This window comes from Salvelinus sp. IW2-2015, linkage group LG7 (genome assembly GCF_002910315.2).
Source record: "Salvelinus sp. IW2-2015 linkage group LG7, ASM291031v2, whole genome shotgun sequence".
Lineage (NCBI taxonomy): Eukaryota > Metazoa > Chordata > Actinopteri > Salmoniformes > Salmonidae > Salvelinus > Salvelinus sp. IW2-2015.
The window spans coordinates 22,479,528-22,505,608 of NC_036847.1; the positions used below are offsets into that span (position 1 = coordinate 22,479,528).

General features: G+C 42.4%; 1 protein-coding gene across 1 annotated transcript in view; it reads right to left on the reverse strand.

Moving 5' to 3' along the window:
* The window catches only part of LOC111966088 (chemokine-like protein TAFA-1), a 40,596-nt gene extending 17,577 nt beyond the window's left edge, over positions 1–23,019 (reverse strand). Inside the window, exons 1-2 of the mRNA XM_023990512.2 lie at positions 22,577–23,019; positions 20,420–20,570 (exon numbers count right to left, since the gene is read on the reverse strand). Coding sequence (XP_023846280.1) covers positions 20,420–20,567 — 148 coding nt within the window. The 5' untranslated portion in view covers positions 20,568–20,570; positions 22,577–23,019. The remainder of the gene's footprint in view (positions 1–20,419; positions 20,571–22,576) is intronic.
* Between the last annotated feature and the right edge of the window lie 3,062 nt (positions 23,020–26,081).

The following is a 26,081-nucleotide window of genomic DNA, read 5'->3' on the forward strand; positions in this document are numbered from 1 at the left end:
GACTATCCAAATAAAGTGTGACCAGAAAATCAATCACATGTGAAAATCAATCACGTGAAATTTGCAGATTCACATGTAAGAAAACTACACGTGAAAATTTCACTTTCACATGTGGAATTGCATTTTCACACGTGAAAATTACATTTGAATGTAAATGAAAGCAAAACAGACTCAAAAGTATTGATAGAAAAACTAAAAACATGTTTTTTATGTGAGAGCTAATGAATTGTAAATGGACTTTTCAGTGATTTTATTTAATGATAACCGTCACGTCTACTCCCGATCCCGCTCTCCGCCGCTCAACGTCGAACGTTTACTCATTATTAAGCACACCTGCCACCATCGTTACGCGCACCTGCGCCTCATGAGACTCACCTGGACTCCATCACKTTCCTGATTACCTCTCCTATATCTGTCACTCCCTTTGGTTCTTTCCCCAGGCGTTATTGACTCTGTTCCTGTGTTTCATGTCTGTACGCTACTTGTGTTTCTTGTTTTGTTCCATGTTCCATTATTTACTCAAATCACTCCCTGTACTTGTTTCCTGATTCTTAGGGTATATGTTACAAAGATGCAAATAAATGAAACACCTCCCTCTTTCCTGCAATTTTCCACAMCTTTGGTTATGTTACCCTGGACTTTGCTTTCACTACCCTTTTCCAGGTGCACCTTTTGGCACATTCATTCCAGCAACATAGTACTCTGCATCCCAAATCTAAATAAATTAAAAATTGGTGTGTAGACAGTGAAATGCTTACTTACGGGCACTTCCCAACAATTGACAGAAATAGTAGAAAGTAAAACGTAATAATAAAAGTTATAATAAATACACAGTGACTAACAATAACTTGAATATATACATGGGGTACCAGTACCGAGTCGATGTGCAGGGCTACGAGGTAATTGAGGTCGACCAAAAGTATGTGGATTCCTGCTTGTCAAACATCTCATTCCAAAATCATGGGCATTAATATGGAGTTGGTCCCCCCTTTGCTGCTATAACAGCCTCCACTCTTCTGGGAAGGCTTTCCACTAGATGTTGAAACATTGCTGCGGGGATATCCATTGCGCCACAGAAGATTAGGCCTGGCTTAAAGTCGACGTTCCAATTCATCCCAAAGGTGTTTGATGGGGTTGAAGTCAGGGCTCTGTGCAGGCTAGTCAAGTTCTTCCACACCAATTTCGGCAAACCACTATTCAATTCTTTATACATTTTTGGTACTTTTTACCACTTTTTCTCCACAATTTTGTGATATTCAATTGTTAGGAGAGTCTTGTCTCATTGCTGCAGCTCCCATACGGACTTGGGAGAGGCGAAGGTCGAGAGCCATGCGTCCTCCGAAACACGACATCGCCAAGCTGCACTTCTTCTTGACACACTACTCACTTAACCCGGAAGCCAGCCGCACCAATGTCTCGGAGGAAACATCGCCCAGCTGGCAACCGAAGTCAGCGTGCATGCGCCTGGCCAGCCACAGGAGTCACTAGAGCGCGATTGGACAAGGACATCCTGGACGACGCTGGGACAATRGTGCGCCGCCTCATGGGTCTCCCAGTCGCGGCCGGCTGCGAGACCATGAAAAACAGCCCTAGTGTCACACCCTGATCTTTTTCACCTGTCTTGTGCTTGTCTCCACCCCCACCAAGTGTTTCCCATTCCCCCCCATTATCCCCTGTGTATTTATACCTGCGTTGTCTGTTTGTCTGTTGCCAGTTTGTCTTGTTTTGTCAGGTCTTACCAGCATGTTTCCCGTTTCTCCTGTTCTCAAGTTTTTGTTTTCTAGTCTTCCCGGTTATAACCTTTCCGCCTGCCCCTTTTGTTATATTAAATATTCTGAGAATCAAACTATCCGCCTCCTGTGTCTGCATCTGGGTCATATCCTGAGGTGTGATTGTACGAACTGGCCATGACTGACCCAGCAGACTCAGACCAGCTTCGCAACGCTGTCTCCTCCCAAGGAGCCAGCATTGGGAGACACGAGGGGCTACTTCAAAACCTTATGATAGGACTCCCGACGTTGGCGGAACGCCAGGATCACATTTTCAATAAATTGCTGGAGCAATTCCGCAGATTATCTAATAGGCAGCAAYTCACTACGGTAACCCTCCAGACTCTCAGTAACCTTGCTACCTGCGGCGCTTCTCCCAAGCCCACCCCGGCTTCCAGAGAACCCTGCTTACCTCCTCCGGAACGCTACATTGGAGGTCCAGGAACCTGCCTGGCGTTTCTCTCCCAATGCTCCCTCATCTTCGAGCTGCAGCCCTCTTCGTTTCCCTCAGATCGCTCAAAGATAGTGTAACTGACAACGCTGATGTCCGGGAGGGTACTCGCCTCGGCTACAGAGGTGTGGGAGCAACAATCCACCATTTGCCTCAGTCTGGAGGAGTTTATGGTGGAGGTTAGAAGGGTGTTCGATTCTCCGTTTTCTAGGAGAGAGGCTGCTCAGAAGCTACTTCAACTGTGTCAAGAGTCAAGTAGTGTGGCAGACTACGCAGTGGATTTTCGCACTTTGGCCGCCGAGAGTGCCTGGAATCCGGAGTCTCTGTTCGACATTTTCCTTCATGGATTATCAGAGGTGGTTAAAGAGAATCCGATGTCACCCGAGTTCCCTTGGGAATCACCGAGGGCTGTCGACTTGCCTTCTCCGGAGCCGATGCAACTGGGCAGGGCTAGATTGTCTCCTGCTGAACGTTTACGCAGACTGAGCGCCAAGAGCTGTCTGTATTGTGGAACTACAGGTCATTACATATCTACCTGTCCATTAAAAGACCAGGCTCATCAGTAGCTACGAGTACGCTGGTGAGCCATACAGGGAGTTTCCAATCCTCCATTACTCGTACCCTTCTCCATGTCATCCTGTTGTGGAAATAGCCAAATCCACTAATTTGAAGGGGTGTCCACATACTTTTGTATATATATAGTGTATGTACATATAACTAGGAATAAAGTGAGATAATAAACAGTAGAAGAAGTGTATGATGAGTCATAAAAGTTAGTGCAAAAAAGGTCAATGCAGATAGCGAAATAGTTCACCAATAGCTACACAGACTAACTATTTAGTAGTTTTGGGGATAGAAGCTGTTAAGGGTCCTGTTGGTTCCAGACTTGGTGCATCGATACCGCTTTCCGTGCAGTAGCAGAGAGAACAGTCTATGACTTGGGTAGCTGGAGTCTTTGACAGTTTTTAGGGACACCGCCTGGTATAGAGGTCATGGATGGCAGGAAGCTTAGCCCCAGTGATGTACTGGGCCGCATGCACTACCTTCTGTTGTGCTTTGTGGTCAAATGTCAAGCGGCTGCCATACCAAGCGGTGATGCAGCCAGTCAAGATGCTCTCAATGGTGCAGCTGTATAACGTTTTGAGTATCTTTTCAGCCTCCTGAGGGGGAAGAGGTGTTGCTGTGCCCTTTTCACGATTGTCTTGGTGTGTTTGGACCATGATAGATCGTTAGTGATGTGGACACCGAGGAACTTGAAGCTCTTGACCCGCTCCACTACAACCTTGTTGATGTGAATGGGGGCGTGCTCGGCCCTTCGTTTCCTGTTCCCCACAATCATTTTCTTTCTCTTGCTGATGTTGAGGGAGAGATTGTTGTCCTGGCACCACACCACACTGGGTGAACAGGGAGTACACGAGGGAACTAAGCACACACCCTTGTGCGGCCCTCGTGTTGAGCATCAGTAAAGTGGAATTGTTGTTGCCTACCTTCACCACCTGAGGTTGACCCGTCTGGAAGTCCAGGACCCAGTTGCACAGGGCGAACTCAGACTCAGGGCCCCGAGCTTAGTGATGAGCTTGGAGGGAACTATGGTGTTGAAGGCTAAGCTGTAGTCAATGAACAGCATTTTTACATAGGTAATCCTTTTGTCCAGATGGGAAAGGGCAGTGTGCAGTGCAATGGCGATTACGTCATCCGTTGATCTGTTGGGGCGATATCAAATCAAATCAAAGTTTATTTGTCACGTGCGCCGAATACAACAGGTGTAGACCTTACAGTGAAATGCTTATTTACAGGCTCTAACCAATAGTGTGAAAAAGGTGTGTGTGTGTGTGTGTGTGTGTGTGTGTGTGTGTGTGTGTGTGTGTGTAGGTAAGAAAGAAATAAAACAACAGTAAAAAGACATTTGAAAAAAGAAGTAGCAAGGCATATATCAGACACCTGTTAGTCAGGCTTATTGATAGTATGTACATGTAGGTATCGTTAAAGTGACTATGCATATATGATGAACAGAGAGTAGCAGAAGCGTAAAAAGAGGGGTTGGCGGGTGGTGGGACACAATGCAGAATAGCCCGGTTAGCCAATGTGCGGGAGCACTGGTTGGTCGTGCCAATTTAGGTAGTATGTACATGAATTATAGTTAAAGTACTATGCATATTAAGATACACAGCAGGTAGCAGCAGCGTAAAAGAGGGGTTGGGGGGTGCACACAATGCAAATAGTCCGGGTAACCATTTGGTTACCTGTTCAGGAGTCTTATGGCTTTTCCGACTGGGTCCTGGACTTCCATTCCGAATAAGCGATCGTTAGTGGCATATGTATTTACGTGAGAAAAGCTTGCCAGGTCCGATAGAGACCCATATTCCTTAGTCTTCCTTCCAAAACCCCTTTCTCTTCTCTCTGAATCTATTGTGTTATAACCAAGCTGTTTTTGTTTAGTCCACTATGGATGGTATTTACTGTATAATGTTATTATGTATTGTATATTCTGTAATTGTTTAATTAGTTAGTAAATAAATAATTAGGCCAATTGGTGTATGGATGATTCATAGTAGAGGCTGGGTTTGTGCAGATAACCAAGAATTTTTACGACGTTCAGATGAGACTGACGGAACGTAATAATAATAATAAATTAATAGAAGACTAATTGATCAGATATCAAAATATCTGAAGAGTTATATTCAGAAAATTATGACTCCGTAAAACCAACATTTTCCGTGGTGCCCCAACTTCCTAGTTAATAAAATTTACATGATTAGTTTATCACGTAATAATAATTACAGAGAATTGATTTGATAAAATAACAGTCTTCACATTTAATGATAAGTCAGAGACACGACACCGGCCGTCATTGAAAATAAGGGATGCCTAGGGATGTTGTCTGGTCCAGCAGCCTTGCGAGGGTTAATACGCTTAAATGTCATACTCATATCGGCCATGGAAAACAAGAGCTCACATTCCTCCTGAGTGGCAGCAACCCGCATCGGAAGGCACTGTGTTCCTTGAAGCAGGCAAAGAAGGTGTTAAACTTGTCCGGGAGCAAAGCATCGGTGTCTGTGACATGGCTGGTTTCCCCTCTGTAATCCGTGATTGTCTGGAGTTCCTGCCACATACGTCTAGTGTCTGAGCCGTTGAATTGCAACTGTTTGCACTTGTCCATGTTCCCTTATTTTTGTTGGCAAAAAACAACCTATATACTTCCATTCATTTGTATGGGTTACTTGAGACGAGTCCCGTGACACTTGTGGGGGTCATAGAGCAAAATGGAGAGTCTCGCCTTTCCACAGTGAGAAGGTGACAGACGCACAAATGTTACAGACACACAGACATGTTAACCTCTCACCATTACAATAATGGGGGAGGTTAGCATTTGTTTTGGGGTATGGTATTTATACTTCTGTAACTTTCTCTATCATCATTATACACGATTCATTCAGGATTATCCGTAATCATGGTAGCATCCGCATTAATGTATAACTGTTTACAAACACATTCTATTCTTATTTACAATACAAGTGACACCAAAATGACACAATACATTATTTTCCATGAAGTTCTATTGGGTACAAAATAATCTCAAACACAACCAAAACAAACAGCAAATGCATCAACCAAGTTTGTAGAGTAACAAGTTTGATGTAATCATTGTGTGCTCGGAATATGGGACCAATGTCACGTTCCTGACCTGTTTTTCCTTTTTCTTGTATTTATTTAGTTGGTCAGGGCGTGAGTTGGGGTGGGCTGTCTATGTGTGATTTTCTATGTTGGGGTTTTGTGTTCGGCCTGGTATGATTCTCAATCAGAGGCAGCTGTCAATCGTTGTCCCTGATTGAGAATCATACTAAGGCAGCCGGGGTTTCACGTGTGTTTTGTGGGTGTTTGTATCTCGTGTCAGTGTTCGTGCCACACGGGACTGTTGTCGGTTTTGTCACGTTTGTTGTTTTTGTATTTGTAAGTGTTCAGTTTTGATTTATTAAATTATCATGAGCACTACCCACTCTGCGTGTTGGTCCGATCCATGCTCCTCCTCGTCTGAGGAGGAGAACGACTTCGACAGCCGTTACAACCAAATACTAAACTTCTGACTAATTTAAAACAAATCTGTCTAAGTGCCTTAGACCGCTGCGCCACTCAGGAGCCTGAGTGCAGGGTTGGCCCTGGTCAATCCCTGGATGGAAGACTAGATGTAGCTGGAAGTGAGGGAAAAACATGTGATGGGAAAAACATGTGAAAAATGATATAACATGTGAAACTTCACACGTGTCTGAAAACCACGTCTGACTTGTGAAAATGTAAATATGTTTGATATAAGGTCACACGTGTCTGAAAACAACGTCTGACTTGTGAAAATGTAAATATGTTNGTTTGATATAAGGTCACACGTGTCTGAAAACAACGTCTGACTTGTGAAAATGTAAATATGTTCGATATAAGGTCACACGTGTCTGAAAACAACGTTTTTTTGTGATTTTTTTGTTGTCATAAGGGCTGCATTCCTTTTTACCCAATCACATCAACCACTGTGTAGTGAATTTGCTATAGCTGACAACATATTGTTGTTGTTGACATGTCATGTGGATGTTGTGGATAATGGATATCACAAAACAAAGCCATTTACCTGTGGGTCAACTTGCTCTATCAGTCATTGAGGCATGATCAATTCAATGGAAGGATTATCACTTTACTCTGTTTCAGAATCAGATCTTATCCAAGGTTAGGATGAACATTATTCTTCTGCCCTACATCCTCACACAGTATTTTGTGGAGAAGAAATTGTGAAAAGTGAATAGAGAATGATCAAATTGAATGTGGGGGCTGTTTGACACTGTGTTGATGGATTGCTATTCTCCGCGGCTGGTGGCCTTGACTCCAACATGCAAAACAAAACAATTCCCCTCCACTCTACACTATTTATGTGTGTGCTTGTGTATGTATGTGTGTGATTGTGTATGTGTGTGTGTGTGCAAGTGTGTGTGTGTGTTCTTGGAGAACCCCCTGTGCCAGCAGCCCCTGAGCCTGGTGGGAGTGATGTAGCATGGCTATTAATGCATGAGGATCCTCATACAGAGTATCTAAGGCTGATAACAGCTGGCAGAGTCAGAGGAGAGTGAGTGCTGTGTAATTAATTAAGCTTTAGGCCTCCGAAATTCATTTTGCACACACAAAACCATAGCCCAGTACACAATGCTGCTGCATGTACATTTTCTATAAACATGCTGTATAAACCAATATCTACAAGCACTAAGTACACGTGGGTCTCGTGAATGGAATTATCAATGGAGTCCAAGAGAGTACATGTAGTATTGACTGTTGTAAAATCCAATATCACACCAATGCTGAACATAATCAGGCACGTGCAAAGTGTTGTATCCAAATATGATTACTGTTCACACAAAATAACTGACAAAATGTGGCCCAGATCCAAAATCCAAAACTGGCACATCAGTTCTCCCCTGAAAGAGACCTCGATGTCTTGTCAGAAACCCATTATTCTTTAAAAGTGCTTTCCTCACCATGTTAAATAAACATGCCCCATTAAAAACATTTAGAACCAGGAACAGATATAGCCCTTGGTTCACTCCAGACCTGACTGCCCTTGACCAGCACAAAAACATCCTGTGGCGTACTGGATTAGCATTGAATAGCCCCCGCGATATGCAACTTTTCAGGGAAGTTAGGAACCAATATACACAGGCAGTTAGGAAAGAAAAGGCTAGCTTTTTCAAACAGAAATTTGCATCCTGTAGCACAAACTCCAAAAAGTTATGGGACACTGTAAAGTCCATGGAGAATAAGAGCACCTCCTCCCAGCTGCCCACTGCACTGAGGCTAGGAAACACTGTCACCACCGATAAATCCGTGATCATTTAGAATTTCAATAAGCATTTTCTATGGCTGGCCATGCTTTCCACCTGGGTACCCCTACCCCGGTCAACAGCCCTGCACCCCCCACAGCAACTTGCCCAAGCCTCCCCCATTTCTCCTTCACCCAAATCCAGACAGCTGATGTTCTGAAAGAGCTGCAAAATCTGGACCCCTACAAATCAGCCGGCCTAGACAATCTGGATCCTCTCTTTCTAAAATTATCCGCCAAAATTGTTGCAACCCCTATTACTAGCCTGTTCAACCTCTCTTTCGTATCGTCTGAGATCCCCAAAGATTGGAAAGCTGCCGCGGTCATCCCCCTCTTCAAAGGGGGAGACACTCTAGACCCAAACTACTACAGACCTATATCTATCCTACCCTGCCATTCTAAGGTCTTCGAAAGCCAAGTTAACAAACAGATCACCAACCATTTTGAATCCCATCGTACCTTCTCCGCTATGCAATCTGGTTTCTGAGCTGGTCATGGGTGTACCTCAGCCACGCTGAGGTCCTAAACGATATCATAACCGCCATCGATAAGAGACAATACTGTGCAGCTGTATTCATCGACCTGGCCAAGGCTTTCGATCTGTCAATCGCCACATTCTTATCGGCAGACTCAACAGCCTTGGTTTCTCAAATGACTGCCCCGCCTGGTTCACCAACTACTTCTCAGACAGAGTTCAGTGTGTCAAATCGGAGGGCCTGTTGTCCGGACCTCTGGCAGTCTCTATGGGGGTGACACAGGGTTCAATCCTCGGGCCGACTCTTTTCTCTGTATACATCAATGATGTCGCGCTTGCTGCTGGTGATTCTCTGATCCACCTCTACACAGACAACACCATTCTGTACACTTCTGGTCCTTCTTTGGACACTGTGTTAACTAAACTCCAGACGAGCTTCAATGTCATACAACTCTCCTTCCGTGGCCTCCAACTGCTGTTAAATGCAAGTAAAACTAAATGCATGCTCTTCAACCGATTGCTGCCCACACCTGCCCGCCCGTTCAGCATCACTACTCTGGACGGTTCTGAATTCGAATATGTGGACAACTACAAATACCTAGGTGTCTGGTTGGACTGTAAACTCTCCTTCCAGACTCACATTAAGCATCTCCAATCCAAAATTAAATCTAGAATCGGCTTCCTATTTCGCAACAAAGCATCCTTCACTCCTGCTGCCAAACATACCCTCATCAAACTGACTATCCTACCGATCCTTGACTTTGGCGATGTCATTTACAAAATAGCCTCCAACACTCTACTCAGCATATTGGATGSAGTCTATCACAGTGTCATCCGTTTTGTCACCAAAGCCCCATATACTACCCACCACGACCTGTATGCTCTCGTTGGCTGGCCCTCGCTTCATATTCATCGCCAAACCCACTGGCTCCAGGTCATCTAGAAGTCTTTGCTAGGTAAAACCCTGCCTTATCTCAGTTTACTGGTCACCATAGCAGCACCCACCCGTAGCACGCTCTCCAGCAGGTATATTTCACTGGTCATCCCCAAAGCCAATTCCTCCTTTGGCCGCCTTTTCCTTCCAGTTAGTTCTCTGCTGCCCATGACTGAACGAACTGCAAAAATACAGAAGCTGGAGACTCATATCTCCCTCACTAGCTTTAAGCACCAGCTGTCAGAGCAGCTCACAGATCACTGCACTGTACATAGCCCATCTGTAAATAGCCCATCCAACTACCTCATCCCCATACTGTTATTTTTATTTATTTTGCTCCTTTGCACCCCAGTATCTTTTACTTGCACACTCATCTTCTGCACATCTATCACTCCAGTGTTTAATTGATATACAGTAATCCCTCGTTTATCGCGGGGTTACGTTCCGAAAATGACCCGCGATAAGTGAAATCCGCGAAATAGAAAACTTTTTTTTTTTTTTACAATTAGCAACTATTACATGTATACAAATACAGTGACTCACGTGTAGGCCGTTTCGTCGACATTATGGGTTTAGGAGATGTTCGAAATTACAAGATAATTGGCCAACTTAATGTAAATTTGCCAAGCTGTTTTATGTACGTACACATAACTGCACGAGACGACAAAATGATAGCACAATTCGTAGCATGTTTTGATACAAGAAGCGGGAGTGAGTTTTTAGCGAATCAGATACAGACACATGACACCAAAAAAAAAAAAAAATGCATTATGAAAATCCGCGAAATAGCGAATCCGCGATAAGTGAACCGCGAAGTGGCGAGGGATCACTGTATTGTCATTATTTCGCCACTATGGCCTATTTATTGCTTTACCTCCGTTATCCTACCTCATTTGCACACACTGTATACAGACTTTTTCTATTGTATTATTGACTGTATGTTTGTTTATTCCATGTGTAACTCTGTGTTGTTGTTTGTGTTGCACTGCTTGCTTTATCTTGGCCAAGTCGCAGTTGTAAATGAGAACTTGTTCTCAACTAGCCTACCTGGTTAAATAAAGGTGAAATAAAAAATGTTTTAAAAATTAAAAGATTACCACAAATACGGCCATCATTGGAAAAAATCATTTGTTCTTAACTGACTTGCCTAGTTAAATAAAGGTTACATAAGTAATAAACATTTATAAAAATGTGTCAAATGACATGGAAATACTACTTTATAGACTGGAAATTAGTCTAAGAAGGTACCTTAACATAATGGCAGTGGTATAAAGTCCTTAAGTATAAATACTTTGAAGTACTACGTAGTTTTTTTGAGTTTTGTGCTTTACTTTACTATTTATATTTTTGACAACCTTTACTTTTACTTCACTACATTCCTAAAGAAAATAATATACTTTTTACTCCATAAATTGTCCCTGACACCCAAAAGTACTCGTTACATTCTGAATGCTTAGCAGCACAGGGAAATGGTCCAATTCACACACTTATTGTCACGACTCCTACCGAAGGTGGCTCCCCTTCCTGTTCGGGTGGTGCTCGGCGGTCGTCGTCACCGGCCTACTAGCTGCCACTGATCCCTTTTTCCCGTTTCTGTTGGTTTGGTCTGATTTGTTTCACCTGTTTCTTGTTTAGATTTTTAGTTTGGCTATTTAAGTCGGTAGGCCCGCCTGCTCTTCYTGCTTGTTTATTCCCACTTTGTATGTGTGGTAGTGCAATCTTGGTTTGGTTCCTGTTTTGGATATTTGTTTTATGACGCTCAGTTTGTATATACTATTTTGGCCGGTGCTGATTAAAGCTCTATTCAGAACTTTCTGCCTCCTGCACCTGACTCCGCACCCACTACGCCTAAGATTGTTACACTTATCACATCCCTACTCCCGCTGATCTGACAGACTCACTAAACACATACTTTAACTTTAGATACTTAAGTATATTTTAGTAATTAGATTTACTTTTGATACTTAAGTATATTTAAAACCAAATACTTTTACTCAAGTAGTATTTTACTGGGTGACTTTCACTTGTCTCAGCCTCCAGTATTTATGCTGCAATAGTTTGTGTCGGGGGGCTGTTATATCTGGAGTATTTCTCCTGTCTTATCTGGTGTCTGTATGCTCCCTCTAATTCTCTCTCTTTCTCTCTTCTCTCGGAGGACCTGAGCCCTAGGACCATGCCTCAGGACTACCTGGCCTGAAGTCTCCTTGCTGTCTCCAGTCCACCTGGTCATGCTGCTGCTCCAGTTTCAACTGTTCTGCCTACGGCTATGGGATCCTGACCTGTTCACCGGACATGCTACCTTGTCCCGGACCTGCTGTTTTCGACTCTCTCTCTCTACCGCAACTGCTGTCTCTAACTTTGAATGATCGGCTATGAAAAGCCAACTGACATTTACTCCTGACGTGCTGACCTGTTGCACCCTCTACAACCACTGTGATTATTATTATTTGACCCTGCTGGTCATCTATGAACGTTTGAACATCTTGGCAATGTACTGTTATAATCTCCACCCCTCAGAGCCTGGTTCCGCTCTAGGTTTCTTCCTAGGTTCCTGCCTTTCTAGGGAGTTTTTCCTAGCCACCGTGCTTCTACATCTGCATTGCTTGCTGTTTGGGGTTTTAGGCTGGGTTTCTGTATAGCACTTTGTGACATCGGCTGATGTAAAAATGGCTTTATTAATACATTTGATTGATTTATTGATTGATTGACTTCAGTCATTTTCTATTAAGATATCTTTAATTTTACTCCAGTATGACAATTGAGTACTTTTCCCACCACTGCATAATGGAGTTCTATGGAGTGTTGGTCCCCTGGGGTCACACTGGCATGTATGGAGAATATTGGGACAAAGTGGGGTTGGCAGGCACCAGATATAGTAGAGCCTGAGGCTCAGGCTGCATGCCACTTCCCATAGACACTGCAGGTAGGCTGGGATGAGACCTAGTGAAGGCATGGCTTCCTGGCTCAGAGGCAGACCTGGGTTCAAATAATATTGGATTTTTTTTCAAATATTGTACCTGTGCTTGATGAACCTTTCCTGTTGGAATGCAAAGTCTCAAAAGTGCAAACCTCTAACACCTGGCGCTCCATGCAGACTGCATCAAACGCTCAAAGTATATGACAGATTTCAAATAMTATTTGAACCCAAGCCTCCTTAGAGGAGGTCTGAGGGGAGGATGAGCGACATGTAAGTCAAAAGAATGTGCCTGCAAGAGGCATTATATAAGGCTATTAAACTGTCACTGTCTAGAAGGATGCAACCTTTGTTTGCGACCGCTGAAAATCAATTTTTCATGTTTGTTTCTGGCGAGGAAGTAGCACTGTACTATGTCTCTCCTTTGTTAGAGAGCATGGGGAAATGTTTTTGCTCCTTCTTTTTTCTCTCACTCTCTTTTACAGAAAGATACACAATGAAAAACATGTAGCTTGCAAGCAACATTAAAATGGTATAGCCTACGTATAACCACTGCCCCTTACCTATATATTATATGTTGACGTGTGTGTCTGATTTCTATATAATTTGGGGTGTAATGTTTGGGTGACTGTCAATTTAAGTACTTATTTGCATTGAGAATTCAAATGAACATACTGGGAGTCCAGTACACAAACCAGATGTTGATGCATTTTCAGTGCAATTAGGAAAGAACCATTCAGCCGAGTGAAGTTCAATCCAGTATTGTCTGAGTTGAAACCCTGCCAGCCGTAGTGTAGGTGAGAGGGAGTTGATGAGTGAGACCACCTCAGGCTTCTGTGTCCTCTTAACTCCTATTTGTTGTCTCTCTGTGGACACCCAGTGCCGCTTCTAGCCTTTTGGGGGCCCCAAGCGAGATTTGTCCGGGGCTAGCAATTACCTAGCCATCCCCACAAAATGTAGCTGCCATGGGCTAATTGAGGGACATAACAAGTGGAAAACTGCTGATGCACTACCAAATTTCGAAATTGCACCTTGTGTATTCTACTATTCTAACTCTCAACAGTAAGTTGAGACCTTAACTGAGTTCCTTTTTTTGTGTGTGGGGGGTCGGGCCCCCCTAGAGTGTGTGGGGCTCTACACGCAGCGCCTAGTCTGCTTATAGGAAGAGGCGGCTCTGTTGACACCTTCAGATGGAATTGAGATTCAGGCCAACCACTCAATAGAATTCTTACTATTTAAAAACAAATCTTTCCTCCTATTTGAAGATAGTACAAAATTACAATACAATCACTCCAGCTTAATTTAAGATAGCATTATGTTTCCCTCTTCTCTATATACATCACTCTTAAGTGCACACACACCACATGGGAAATGGACTGTCTGACAGATAGCATTAAGCATTTAAAAGTCCCTGTCAACACACCTCTTTCATACACTTAAATACTATGTAACCTTATCATTTATATAACCATATCACTACAGATTAATTGTAGGTGGCATTGTTTGTTTGTTTTGAGCAATATGGTTCAGTTTGTAAAGTAAGTTCAAACCATGGGACAAAGTCTTATGTATGAGTTAAAGTGTATGAGTTCTAGAGATAAAGTGTGATCAGAAAAACACAATAAAACTTTGTAACAGTGGCAAGAGTGCTTGGCAAGAGTACGTTTGAGTTCTCTAGTGTGTTTCCTGTGATCCCTGTTGGGGGTGGATGGTTGCATGTCAACTCAGGATCCTAAAAAGAAAGCCGATGCCCCTTTTGCATGCACGACAACCACAATCTGTTCCTGCTACTGTTCACGCTCATTGCATGGAATAAATACGGCACCTTGTGAATCATGCAACCCGTAGCTCAGCAAACTGCACTGTCCGTCTTCACCAGAGGAGCGTAAAACAGCCCACAGCACGTCTGAGAGTGAAGCTCCGGCTGCTGCTGCATCCTATAAGTACAGCTGAAGGGTGGAGAGGAGTACACTACCTCCTCCTGATTCACTGGAGATACATAATCATCTATTCAGGAATCCTACCTCCAGCTAGAGTTAGTGCGTGCTGGGCCTGGGACACTGGGACCCTTGGGATGCTTTGTGTTGTTTTTGCAATACATTTCAAATTGGCTCAAGGCAATTATGCACATAGACCTACCTTTGTTCAAGGCTTTCAAAATCAATGTCTGTTGTTTGGAATAAGGTGTTGTTCGTGTTCATATTGGACCATGTGAGTTGCATTTAGCCGTAATCAGCATGTTAAAACCTTTCATTGCACTATGCCTACCATTTATCCTGCTTAGAGAACCTGTTTACCTCTACAGCCCAACACTTTTCATTGGCAAGGAAAAAACTGATCTCCAGCCCCTTGTGATCTCAATTTCCTGTGGTAGTACCAGTCACTGAGAATTTAACGCATGTCACCGGCTTCAATGATTGGCCCAACAGTCTACAGCCAATGTCCTTCCTGCCACCAATTCATGACCCGTCAACCCCAATACTGCTACCAATCCAACAGCCACACAACACACAACGCAGAACAAATGCCCTGATGTCACAGTCAGTCCAGGCATCCCATTCTGCTCTCATAACACTGGCATCCCATTTATCCTGGCATGAGGACAAGACAAATTATGGTATTCAGGAATAACAAGGTTTTTACTCTTTCCCCTGATCCAGAAAATTAAGGATTGTATGCTTTCTACAAGATTAACTAACCAGTATTCATATTTTTGGTTGAATTTGAAATCTCTCTCAAATGCTTGTCGGAAATGTGTGTTTGTCGAGTGTATTGTCTTTACAGCTGTATGCCAACATCCCAAGTGATTGATTCTTCAATGGGAGAATGTAATTATGGTCTGTACCATCACAAAGCTCATAGAACAGCAGTAAGCACTGATGTCTCAGAGGAGATTTCATAAGGTCATTGCTCGATAGCTGGGAATCTCGAGCTCAGAAAACATGTTCCCCTTCATTGTTGTTTAGAAATGTTTATGGGACAGACACACAACTGAAACATTCAGCATTACAGTCCTATATTAGTCCCATCTAATGTGTGTATCTATGCATTGTGTGTCTGTGTACACGGCCATCCCATTAAATTGGGTTTTGTGTAGTTTTAAATAACAATCTCTGTAGTTTTAAATGGTGTTCTGTGTAGTTTTTAATGGTGCCCTGTTTAGTTRTAAAAGGCGCTCTGTGTAGTTTTAAATGGTGCCCTGTTTAGTTTTAAATGGCGCTCTGTGTAGGTTTAAATGGCACTCTGTATAGTTTTAAATGGTGCCGTGATTAGTTTTAAATGGCATTCTGTGTAGTTTTAAATGGCTCCCTGTGTAGTTTTAAATGGCGCTCTGTTTAGTTTTTACTCTAAAGGACTAGAGCTACAGTGCCTTGCAAAAGTATTCATCCCCCTTGGCGTTCTTCCTATTTTGTTGCATTACAACCTGTTATTTAAATAGATTTTTATTTGGATTGCATGTAATGGACATACACAAACTAGTCCAATTTGGTGAAGTGAAATGGAAAAAAATTACTTGTTAAAATTTTTGGGAAAAAATACAAAACGGAAAAGTGGTGCTTGCATATGTAGAATATGCAGAATATGCAGAATCTGCAACACCACTAAGCAAGGGGAACCACCAAGCAAGCGGCACCATGAAGACCAAGGAGCTCTCCAAACAGGTCAGGAACAAAGTTGTGGAGAAGTACAGATCAGGGTTGGGTTATAAAAAAAGATCAGGAACTTTGAACATCCCACGGAGCACCATTAAATCCATTATAAAAAAATTGAAAGAATATGGCGCCACAACAAACCTGCCAAGAGAGGGCCACCRACCAAAACTCACGGACCAGGCAAGGAGGGCATTAATCAGAGAGGCAACAAAGAGACCAAAGATAATCCTGAAGGCGCTGCAAAGCTCCGTAGCGGAGATTGGAGTATCTGTCCATAGGACCACTTTAAGCCGTACACTCCACAGAGCTGGGCTTTACGGAAGAGTGGCCAGAAAAAAAACATTGATTAGAGAAAAAAATAAGCAAACACATTTGGTGTTCGCCAAATGGCATGTGGGAGACTCCCCAAACATATGGAAAAAGGTACTCTGGTCAGATGAGACTAAAATTTAGCTTTTTGGCCATCAAGGAAAACACTGGCGCAAACCCAACACCACCCATCACCCCGAGAACACCATCCCCACAGTGAAGCATGGTGGTGGCAGCATCATGCTGTGGGGATGTTTTTCATCGGCAGGGACTGGGAAACTGGTCAGAATTGAAGGAATGATGGATGGCGCTAAATACAGGAAAATTCTTGAGGGAAACTTGTTTCAGTCTTCCAGAGATTTGAGACTGGGACAGAGGTTCACCTCCCAGCAGGACAATGACCCTAAGCATACTGCTAAAGCAACAGTCGAGTGGTTTAAGGGGAAACATTTAAATGTCTTGGAATGGCCTAGTCAAAGCCCAGACCGTAATCCAATTAAGAATCTGTGGTATGACTTAAAGATTGCTGTACACCAGCGGAACCCATCCAACTTGAAGGAGCTGGAGCAGTTTTGCCTTGAAGAATGGGCAAAAATCCCAGTGGCTAGATGTGCCAAGTTTATAGAGACATACCCCAAGAGACTTGCAGCTGTAATTGCTACAAAAGACAGCTCGACAAAGTATTGACTTTGGGGTGGTGAATAGTTATGCACATTCAAGTTTTCTGTTTTTTTGTCTKATTTCTTGTTTGTTTCACAAGAAAAAATATTTTGCATCTTCAAAGTGGTAGGCATGTTGTGTAAATCAAATGATACAAACCTCCAAAAAATGAATTTTAATTCCAGTTTGTAAGGCAACAAATTAGGAAAAATACCAAGGGGGATGAATACTTTCGCAAGCCACTGTACTAATATGACATCCATGTTGGGTTACTCCTCCGTCATTGCTTTATGATTGGAGCAGCTAGGCCAGTTAGCTGCTTTCAGTACCGGCGCAATCAATCTTTTCAGGAAAGCCTATGATCAGGGGCGTCTAAACCACAAAGGCTCACGAGAGAGCAGTAACTCCAATCAGGCTCACAGCTTTCTCCAAATAACTCTCACTAAAGTGGAGATTTAACATGGAAAAGAACAGAACCCAATAAGCATTTAGTCTACTGTATGTTGTGCTGACATTACATCCAAAGAAAAACATGTAATTAACACACAAAATATACTTTTAGTAGTCTAAAAATACAGTAGGAGGATGTACTGTATAAAACCTTTGAAATTGTGCATTCGGGGCTATATTGTGACAGTGTCTTTTGAACCAGGCATTATTGCTGCCTCAATAGCCTATGTAGGCATCAGGACACGAACATGGAATTTTCTAATGCCCTGGGATTTGATTGGGCTATATTAAAGACTAAAAGTTGCACTCCGCATCAATGAAAGAAATTATGTTTAGTCATATTTCAAGTATTTATTAGTTTTATCACATTTTATGTTATATATTTATTTAAAACATTTTCTATTCTTGTAATACCCTGGGATTTGGTTGGGCTGTATTTGTCCACATGTTATAATACCCTGGGATTTGGTTAGGCTGCATTTGTCCACATGTTATAATACCCTGGGATTTGATTGGGCTGTATTTGTCCGCATGTTATAATGCCCTGGGATTTGGTTGGGCTGCATTTGTCCACATGTTATAATGCCCTGGGATTTGGTGGCTGCATTTGTCCACATGTATAATGCCCTGGGATTGGGTTGGGCTGCATTTGTCCACATGTTATAATGCCCTGGGATTTGATTGGGCTGCATTTGTCACATGTTATTAATGCCCTGGGATTTGTTGGGCTGCATTTGTCCACATGTTATAATGCCCTGGTTTGTTGGGCTGTATTTGTCCGCATGTTATAATGCCCTGGGTTTTGATTGGGCTGCATTTGTCCACATGTTATAATTCCCTGGGATTTGGTTGGGCTGTATTTGTCCACATGTTATAATGCCTGGGATTGTTGGGCGCATTTGTCCACATGTTATAATGCCCTGATTTGGTTGGGCTGCATTTGTCCACAGTTATAATCCCTGGGATTGGTTGGGCTGTATTTGTCCACATGTTATTAATGCCCTGGGATTTGGTTGGGCTGCATTTTGTCCACATGTATAATGCCTGGATTTGTTGGGCTGCATTGTCCACATGTTATAAATGCCCTGGGATTTGGTTGGGCTGCATTTGTCCACATGTTATAATGCCCTGGGATTTGGTTGGGCTGCATTTGTCACATGTTATAATGCCCTGGGATTTGGTTGGCTCTGCATTTGTCCACATGTTATAATGCCCTGGGATTTGGTTGGCTGTATTGTTCACATGTTATAATCCCTGGATTGGTTGGGCTGTATTTGTTCCACATGTTTATAATCCCTGGGATTTGGTTGGGCTGCATTTGTCCACATGTTATAATGCCCTGGATTTGGTTGGGCTGTATTTGTCCACATTTATAATCCCTGGATTTGGTTGGCTGCATTTGTCCACATGTTATAATGCCCTGGGATTTGGTTGGCTGTATTTGTCCACATGTTATAAGCCCTGGGATTTGGTTGGGCTGCATGTCCACATGTTATAATAGCCCTGGGATTTGTTAGCTGCATTTGTCCACATGTTATAATGCCCCTGGGATTTGGTTGGGCTGCATTTGTCCACATGTTATAATGCCCTGGGATTTGGTTGGGCTGCATTTGTCCACATGTTATAAGGCCCTGGGATTTGGTTGGGCTGTATTTGTCCACATTTAATAGCACATACTATATCATACTCACGTGTGACTGAGCGATGAATCAAAGGTGGTGTAGCGAGAATTACTGTCCTGACACTGACATCAAATGTTGAATACAAGAAGCAGTTGACCTGCTTTACCACTACTAGGGCGTTGGAAGTAGAACAGCCACTGAGGAGTGCTGCACGCTCAGTTAAAAGCACGCTCAGTTAAAAGCACTGGCACAGCTCTCTTTGCAAAGCCTTGACAAGATTCACTATGCAGCTTTTGAATGATTCTCTCCTATGTATACTTCCATTCACAATATCCATAACTCAGGCTTCCTGAAAACAAAAGTACCGGTAGTCCAATTTCAATTCAGCACAATTTCATAGAGATTGTAATCACCCGAACCAAAAGGAGGAGAATCGTTTGTTGGTAAATTAACTCATATATCAGCATGAGAGTTATTGGAGCTGAGGTGGACCCAAGAGTAAATATTTCCGCCAGATCCTGCAAACTGTAGCTCAAAATGAATAAACACACAGTCTTGCCACGTTGGTTTGGACTTTTGAAGCAAACACAAAAGACAAATGTAACACAGTGCAATGTGCATGCTAGTTAGCTAATGGGTGATTTGTCCTAGCTAATTAGCCTGTCAGCCATTAGAAAATAATGGCTTTGTCAAAAGAAGCCCCCAGTGACACCACAAGCACCATAACCTTTTCTAAAGTGCTTAACAGGTTGAAGTTTATTGGGATATCTTGTCCTGGAGGCAGAACTTAGCGACTTCCGCTAGATGGGCCAGCTGCAAAGGGAAAATTGGCTATATTGTAAGAATGTATGACAACAGAAGTTCACTTTTTGGGCTTAATTTAAGGTCAGGGTTAGGTATTAGGGTTACCAATGTGGTTAAGGTTAGGGTTAAGGTTAAGGTTAGGGTTAAAGTTAGGTTTAAAATCAGAGTGTATGACTTAGTAGCTGTGCCAGCTAGTGACCACTCTGCAGAGCTGCCTCCAGAACAAGATTCATGATGAAAAACAGTAACCTGCAAGAGGTTAGGGAAAGTTGMTCATTTTTTTCAGTGACTATTTACAAAGAACACACAAAGTTCTACATAGAATATACGTATATTGCCCAAGCCCTCCTCCCTATCTTGTTTTGTTCCAGTAAACAACCATTACTCTGTACCGCAATTATCCATACAAAGGCTATAAAAAGGGACAAAACCTTTTGCAATGTTTCATTAGACCTACATTTACACAGCTCAAACGTGGAACAAAGCAGAGGTAGAAGTGGAGGAGGGTGTTGTTGATGACTCACCAATCATGTGAATGGAAGTCCTTCCAGGCCGTGTCACATGGTGCTGCTGTAGCTGTATGGTCTCATAGAAGGTGGCCTGGCAGAGCTGGATGGTTGTCCCACTGACCCAGAGGACCAGGCAAAGCAGCCAGGACATGACAGCACACATTTGCTATAGCGGGGGGGGACGGGGGACGGGGGGGGGGCAGTCAATGTCATAGGTCATCATGTCACACACAGAAACACACACGCAAGCACAGATGCACTCATGACCAAATGAAAGCACACACACGCGCACACACACACACACACACACAGAAACACACAGAGAAAACCATGTCCTGGCACATTGACCCAATGAACTTCCACATAAATCTCATAATAAACAGTGTATCATTCAGCGTGATAATCAACTGCTCATTTGTGATCTTTTTATTCCTATCCTATTTTGTCCATGAGCCACAGCGCAGCAGCAAATGTGGAATGGTCCCTGGAGACTTATTCTATGCAGCTGAGATTTCCCCTGATAGGCTGAATCCCCCTCTTCAACTCCTGACTATCTCTTCTTGCCTGCCTTTAAACCAAAATTAGAAATAAAAAAGATAAGATTTCTCTCCTGGTTCGCAGGCAGTTAGCTGCCAACTCTTTTCTATGGGTGTCTTTTGGATGTCACAAGGCTGTGAAAGTGACAGAACCATAATGGGAATCAACAATCATGTAATGTCTGTCACAAAGCTGTTTAGATAAGGGGGCTTCAAGACACATACAGATCCCAGGTTAAGGTTAGGGTTGGGTTGAGAATGATTCAATATTTTAAATAATTGCCTCTGTAAAAATATATTGACATCAACAAACGTTGTGGTGATAGCATTCAATTGTGATTGTATTCAATAGATTACAAAATTATTCATTTTTAGTGAAGCTTGTGAAAGAGAAAATAGCTTTTGGGCAGGTGCCTTTGTCATGTAATTAGATTTTTTATTAGATTCAGTTTCAGTGTTGTTTTTTTCTCAGTTATAATCTAAATAATTACCACTGTCAACATATCTTTACATCAACAAACTAGAGGCGTTGCCTGCAAGCAGTGTTTCTGTTCAACAAATTACAAAATGTGAATTTTTTTAAGGAGCATGTCAAAGGAAAATGTGCTTTTATGCAGGTGTCTTTAATAGGTAATGAGATTTTGTATTAGAATAGGTTTTAGATATTTTTTTGAATGGTGCCTACTGTGTCTGTGTGAAATCTGAGTAGAGTGTGCTTCCGCCTTGGATTGGCTTTCAATGATAGTGCTTCAGAGAAAAAAACATGTAGCTAGCCTTTTGTTATTCATTCCACATATCCTACAGTATAGATATAAGATCTTCATTTGAGCCAGTTTGCTACAGCAATAAAGAATTCCTGCAGTAACAGGAAATTGAATTATTATGTGGATTATAATTAATTAATTAATGAACATTTTTGTAGGGGTTGATACATTTTTCGTAAGGGAAAATCAAGACTGAAATGTCTAAGTCCAAATTAAAAATTTCATAAGCCTTTTTAAACCTTAAATACATTACAAGTGTTACATTTCCTACATTGCAGGAGAAACTCTCCTGCAACAGGGTGATCACATTATGATCCTATCGTAGTTCAGCCTAGATATTAAAGTCTCTGTTTTCCCTGTTTAAAGGACCTTACGTCTGTAAAAAGGTGTGATAGTCTGCAAAACACATAACATGTATTTTCTTTCTAATGCACTATCGATGTTCTCATGTGTGTTTATGTACAGTAAAGTACTGTACATAACATAATTGGCCCAGAAAATTTCCAAAAACTGTCAGTACATTTGATAGTTCAATACATTATGTATTTCAACAGACTGGATGTAACCTTTGGAATAAATCAGCCTTGGGATAAAAGAGGAACATGAAATCCACAAGATTATGCAAACAGTAAATATTGTAAAAGTAATGTTACTACAAATGCAAGCAAAAGTATGTCATAAAAACAGAGCACAGTACTTTTAAGGAATTTGCTTAACGCATGACTACGTACAAACTCACTTAAATCTCAGTGATGCAGATTTTATGAAACTGTCTCCATATTTGTTCATGTAAAGTCCCTTGGGTACAGTTTTATTTCTACTTCCATCGAAACACTAAACAGCTCTCCTCCTTTATACAGTAAATCTCCTACCTGAGTAAAGATCCTGGTAATCCTGGCAGAGTAAATAATTATTCTATCACATTATCTTAAATCCATCCATCCCGAAGCTGATGTGAATCCCCCCACAACTTTATCCTTGATTTAGGTGTAGAGACTCCCAAACTCCTCTGATACTTCACGGCTTGCCCTTCTTCACTTTGTCTGAGGACGACCAACAGCAATGAGCACAGAGACTGAAACAGATTTAGAGCCTTGCCATTTCCTCCTTTGAAATATCACTGTATTCCCTCGAGGAGACCCTGGCACTGACACAGAATAGATTTGCCTCTTTGCGTTTACAGGCACATACAGAGTGATCCTTAATTAACTGCTGTAGAATCTCCCCTCTCGCTCTCTCTTTCTCTCTTTCTCTTTCTCTCTCGCTCTGTCCGTCTGCGTCCTCCTCCCATTGACAGGCAGTCTCTGAACACACGTTCTAGCTCTGTCCCCCTCAGCGAGCACTAAGTAATGACTGTTCCTCTTCAGCCTGCCTGAGTGTAAAGACTATCAGGTCTTAAAGCAAGATTGCCCCAGTATCACACTGAAACGGCAAGGTACCTTATGGTCAGTCCTGATTATCAGCCTCCTACCATTGGAAATCAACACGGGTGGTCTCACATAGGAACACCCACTTAAGAACACCTATAGACACTTACATAGATTATATTTACCTAGTACATCTTACACAGATTTTTTGATGCACTTCTCCCCACAGCATAACATGGTAATATGACACACAAGTGGGTGCAATCAAACCAGGCTACATTTCATATAGGGCAATTCCATGCAAAGAGAGTGATGCTGAGACTCAGATTTTCACTTTAAAATGTATGTAAAAAAAAATTAAAACAATGATTGAAAAGTTGAACAAACCATAAAACTCTATGCACATGGGCAACTTTTGACAATTTCCACMGAATATTTTGCCAAAACACATTTACTTGAAGAACGGTGCAGATGCAATGTTGTGCTGTGCCGGTTTGTGCTGTTGTTGTGCCGTCATTGTGTCACCAAACTTTGCATCTGCATAGAGTTGGCTGTTTTGTTTAACTTTGTAATCATTGGTTTTTGTCTGGCATGCATTTTGTGAAAAATCTAASTCTCAGTATCACTCTGTTACCATCTAATTGCCCTGTACATTTCATATGCTTGATCCTCTTCATGGTGACTGCAGATAATATATATTCATAACCAAATCGCCACCCATTAGAAATAAGAAGTTTAAAGAAGAGAGCTGAAATCAACCTTCTGGTGAAGGATCATTAACCATAGGCTGTTCATAAACTGGACGGCTGAGAGGGATATTCAAATAGTCAAGTTCATCAGTCACGTGATGGTTTAATGGCTACCATAGGAAATAAGGGAGAGGTAAGTGCCATTACAGGGAGTAAGTCAGCCCTGATCAGTATGTGTGGAAGACAGTAAGGCCGAGAGAGGCTGTCCTCCCTCCTCGATACCCACGGTATGACTGAAAGCCAGCTCCACTCCTCCACTGCATTGTTTCTAAGCTTTATCGCTGGTATACAGAACACGCCCCCGGCCCTGAAATCACACTGCTCTAAAAGTGGTGAAAACATTTTCAGCTTGATTGGAAAGGTGAGGTTCATTCCCATGGAGGCCAAGGAGTGAATAAAAACTTGGAACAAGAGGAGAAAGTGTGACACACTCCTCTCAGGGGTTATGGGCATAATGTCACTTTGAATGAGCGTCTCTGCTGAGAGGCTATGTAATAATCAACACTCTGATGGGGATGGAGGAGACACGATGTGAAGAACAGGATAACAGAGAAACAAACAGAGACAACTTAAATATCTTGGAGCAGAATCAGAGTTAGACAATCATTCCCAGCCTCAGACATCTTCAGCATGCAGCCCACAACAGGGCTCTTTTAACATTGAATGAATGAGATTTGTCTTTGACAGCGTTAGGAGCGAACGATATGCTTCAAAGCTCCATTGGATTAAGCTACTTTGTCAAAGCAGTGCAAAAATGCAAGGATCTCATTGAAAAACAATAAGTCCTGGCATCAACCAAGCACACGTTAAGTCAAAGCTGAATGCTCAGTCCCAGGCTAGTAAATTCTCTAGTATCTGAGGGACTATTATTTTTCTTTATTGTGACAATATGACTTATATGACTATATCTTTATGATATACAGGTAACTGCCAAAATAAAGGAAACACCAACATAACATTCCAGAACAGCTTAAATGCATCTTGGCATAGATTTTACAAGGCTCTGGAACTCTATTGGAGGGATGTGACACCCCTCTTCCATAATTTGGGGGTGGTAAACAGTCTCAGGCGCCGCTGCAGAATTTCTCATAAGTGTTGAATTGGGTTGAGATCTGGTGACTGAGACACACACACACACACATTTTAAACCCCCTATGCGCCTATGAGAACCCTCTTGCAAAGTCACTGAGATCTCTTCTTCTAGCCATGATAGCCAAAATAATGGGCAACTGGGCATTTTTATACATGACCTTAAGCATGATGGGATGTTAATTGCTTAATTAACTCAGGAACCACACCTGTGTTGAAGCACCTGCCTTCATTATACTTTGTATCTCTCATTTACTCAAGTGTTTCCATTATTTTGTCAGTTACCTCTATCTCAAAACCTCTCCGTGAGATGGTGGCAGTAATGCACGTGGGTCTGAACCTACTACAAAGAGTTCATAGTGGGAAAGCTTGATACCTTTACACTGAAATAAAAACTTTAACGATTGTAAATCTTCACACCATTAAATGTATTGCTATTCCACATGTGTAGCTCAGTGAGGGGCATAGCCGTGACTGAACAGCTCCTATTTCAGCACCATAGACAGGTCTACTCACTACAGCACTATCAAGATGCTCAAGTTTAGTTCTATGGACAGCTCTGTTCACTGCATCACAGTGAAGGAACCCAATTTCAGCAACCTGGACAGCTACAGCCCCAATCACTACAGCACCATGCTGGCAAAGGACAGCGCCTTGTCACTCAACATACCTGTATAGCATTAATAATCAACACACCTGCAAGGCATTCTCTAATCAACACAGTGGCATGAAGGTTCCACACCAGTGGTGCAGTTGGAAGGACACAACCACAGCGTGCCAGCAGACCCACTAATTGTGTTTTAGGTCCCTCTCTGTAGGTTCCTCAGAAGGATAACTTATTTTAACACTTCCGGAGAAGCCAAGACGTTGCCTTAGTAAGGGAAGCCAAACGGGTAGGATCTTCAGCCACCACTTGCCTGAGGGCTCTGTGAACTAGTATTTTTTAGTCTTTGTTGTGTGCTTTACTCAATGTCACCTGTGTATTCAGGCACACCCAACTTTTCCCAACCTCATGGTGTGTGTTTTGTTTTTGCAACAGGAATGGGCATTCATTTCTCTGTCTTTCCCAAGACAGATGGAGGGGTTCGATTAATCCTGCCCCGGGTACCCGTGTAGGCGCGTTTGCATCAGCTGAAAGTTGATTGCATTCGATTTGGAACCGGGCTGCCTCC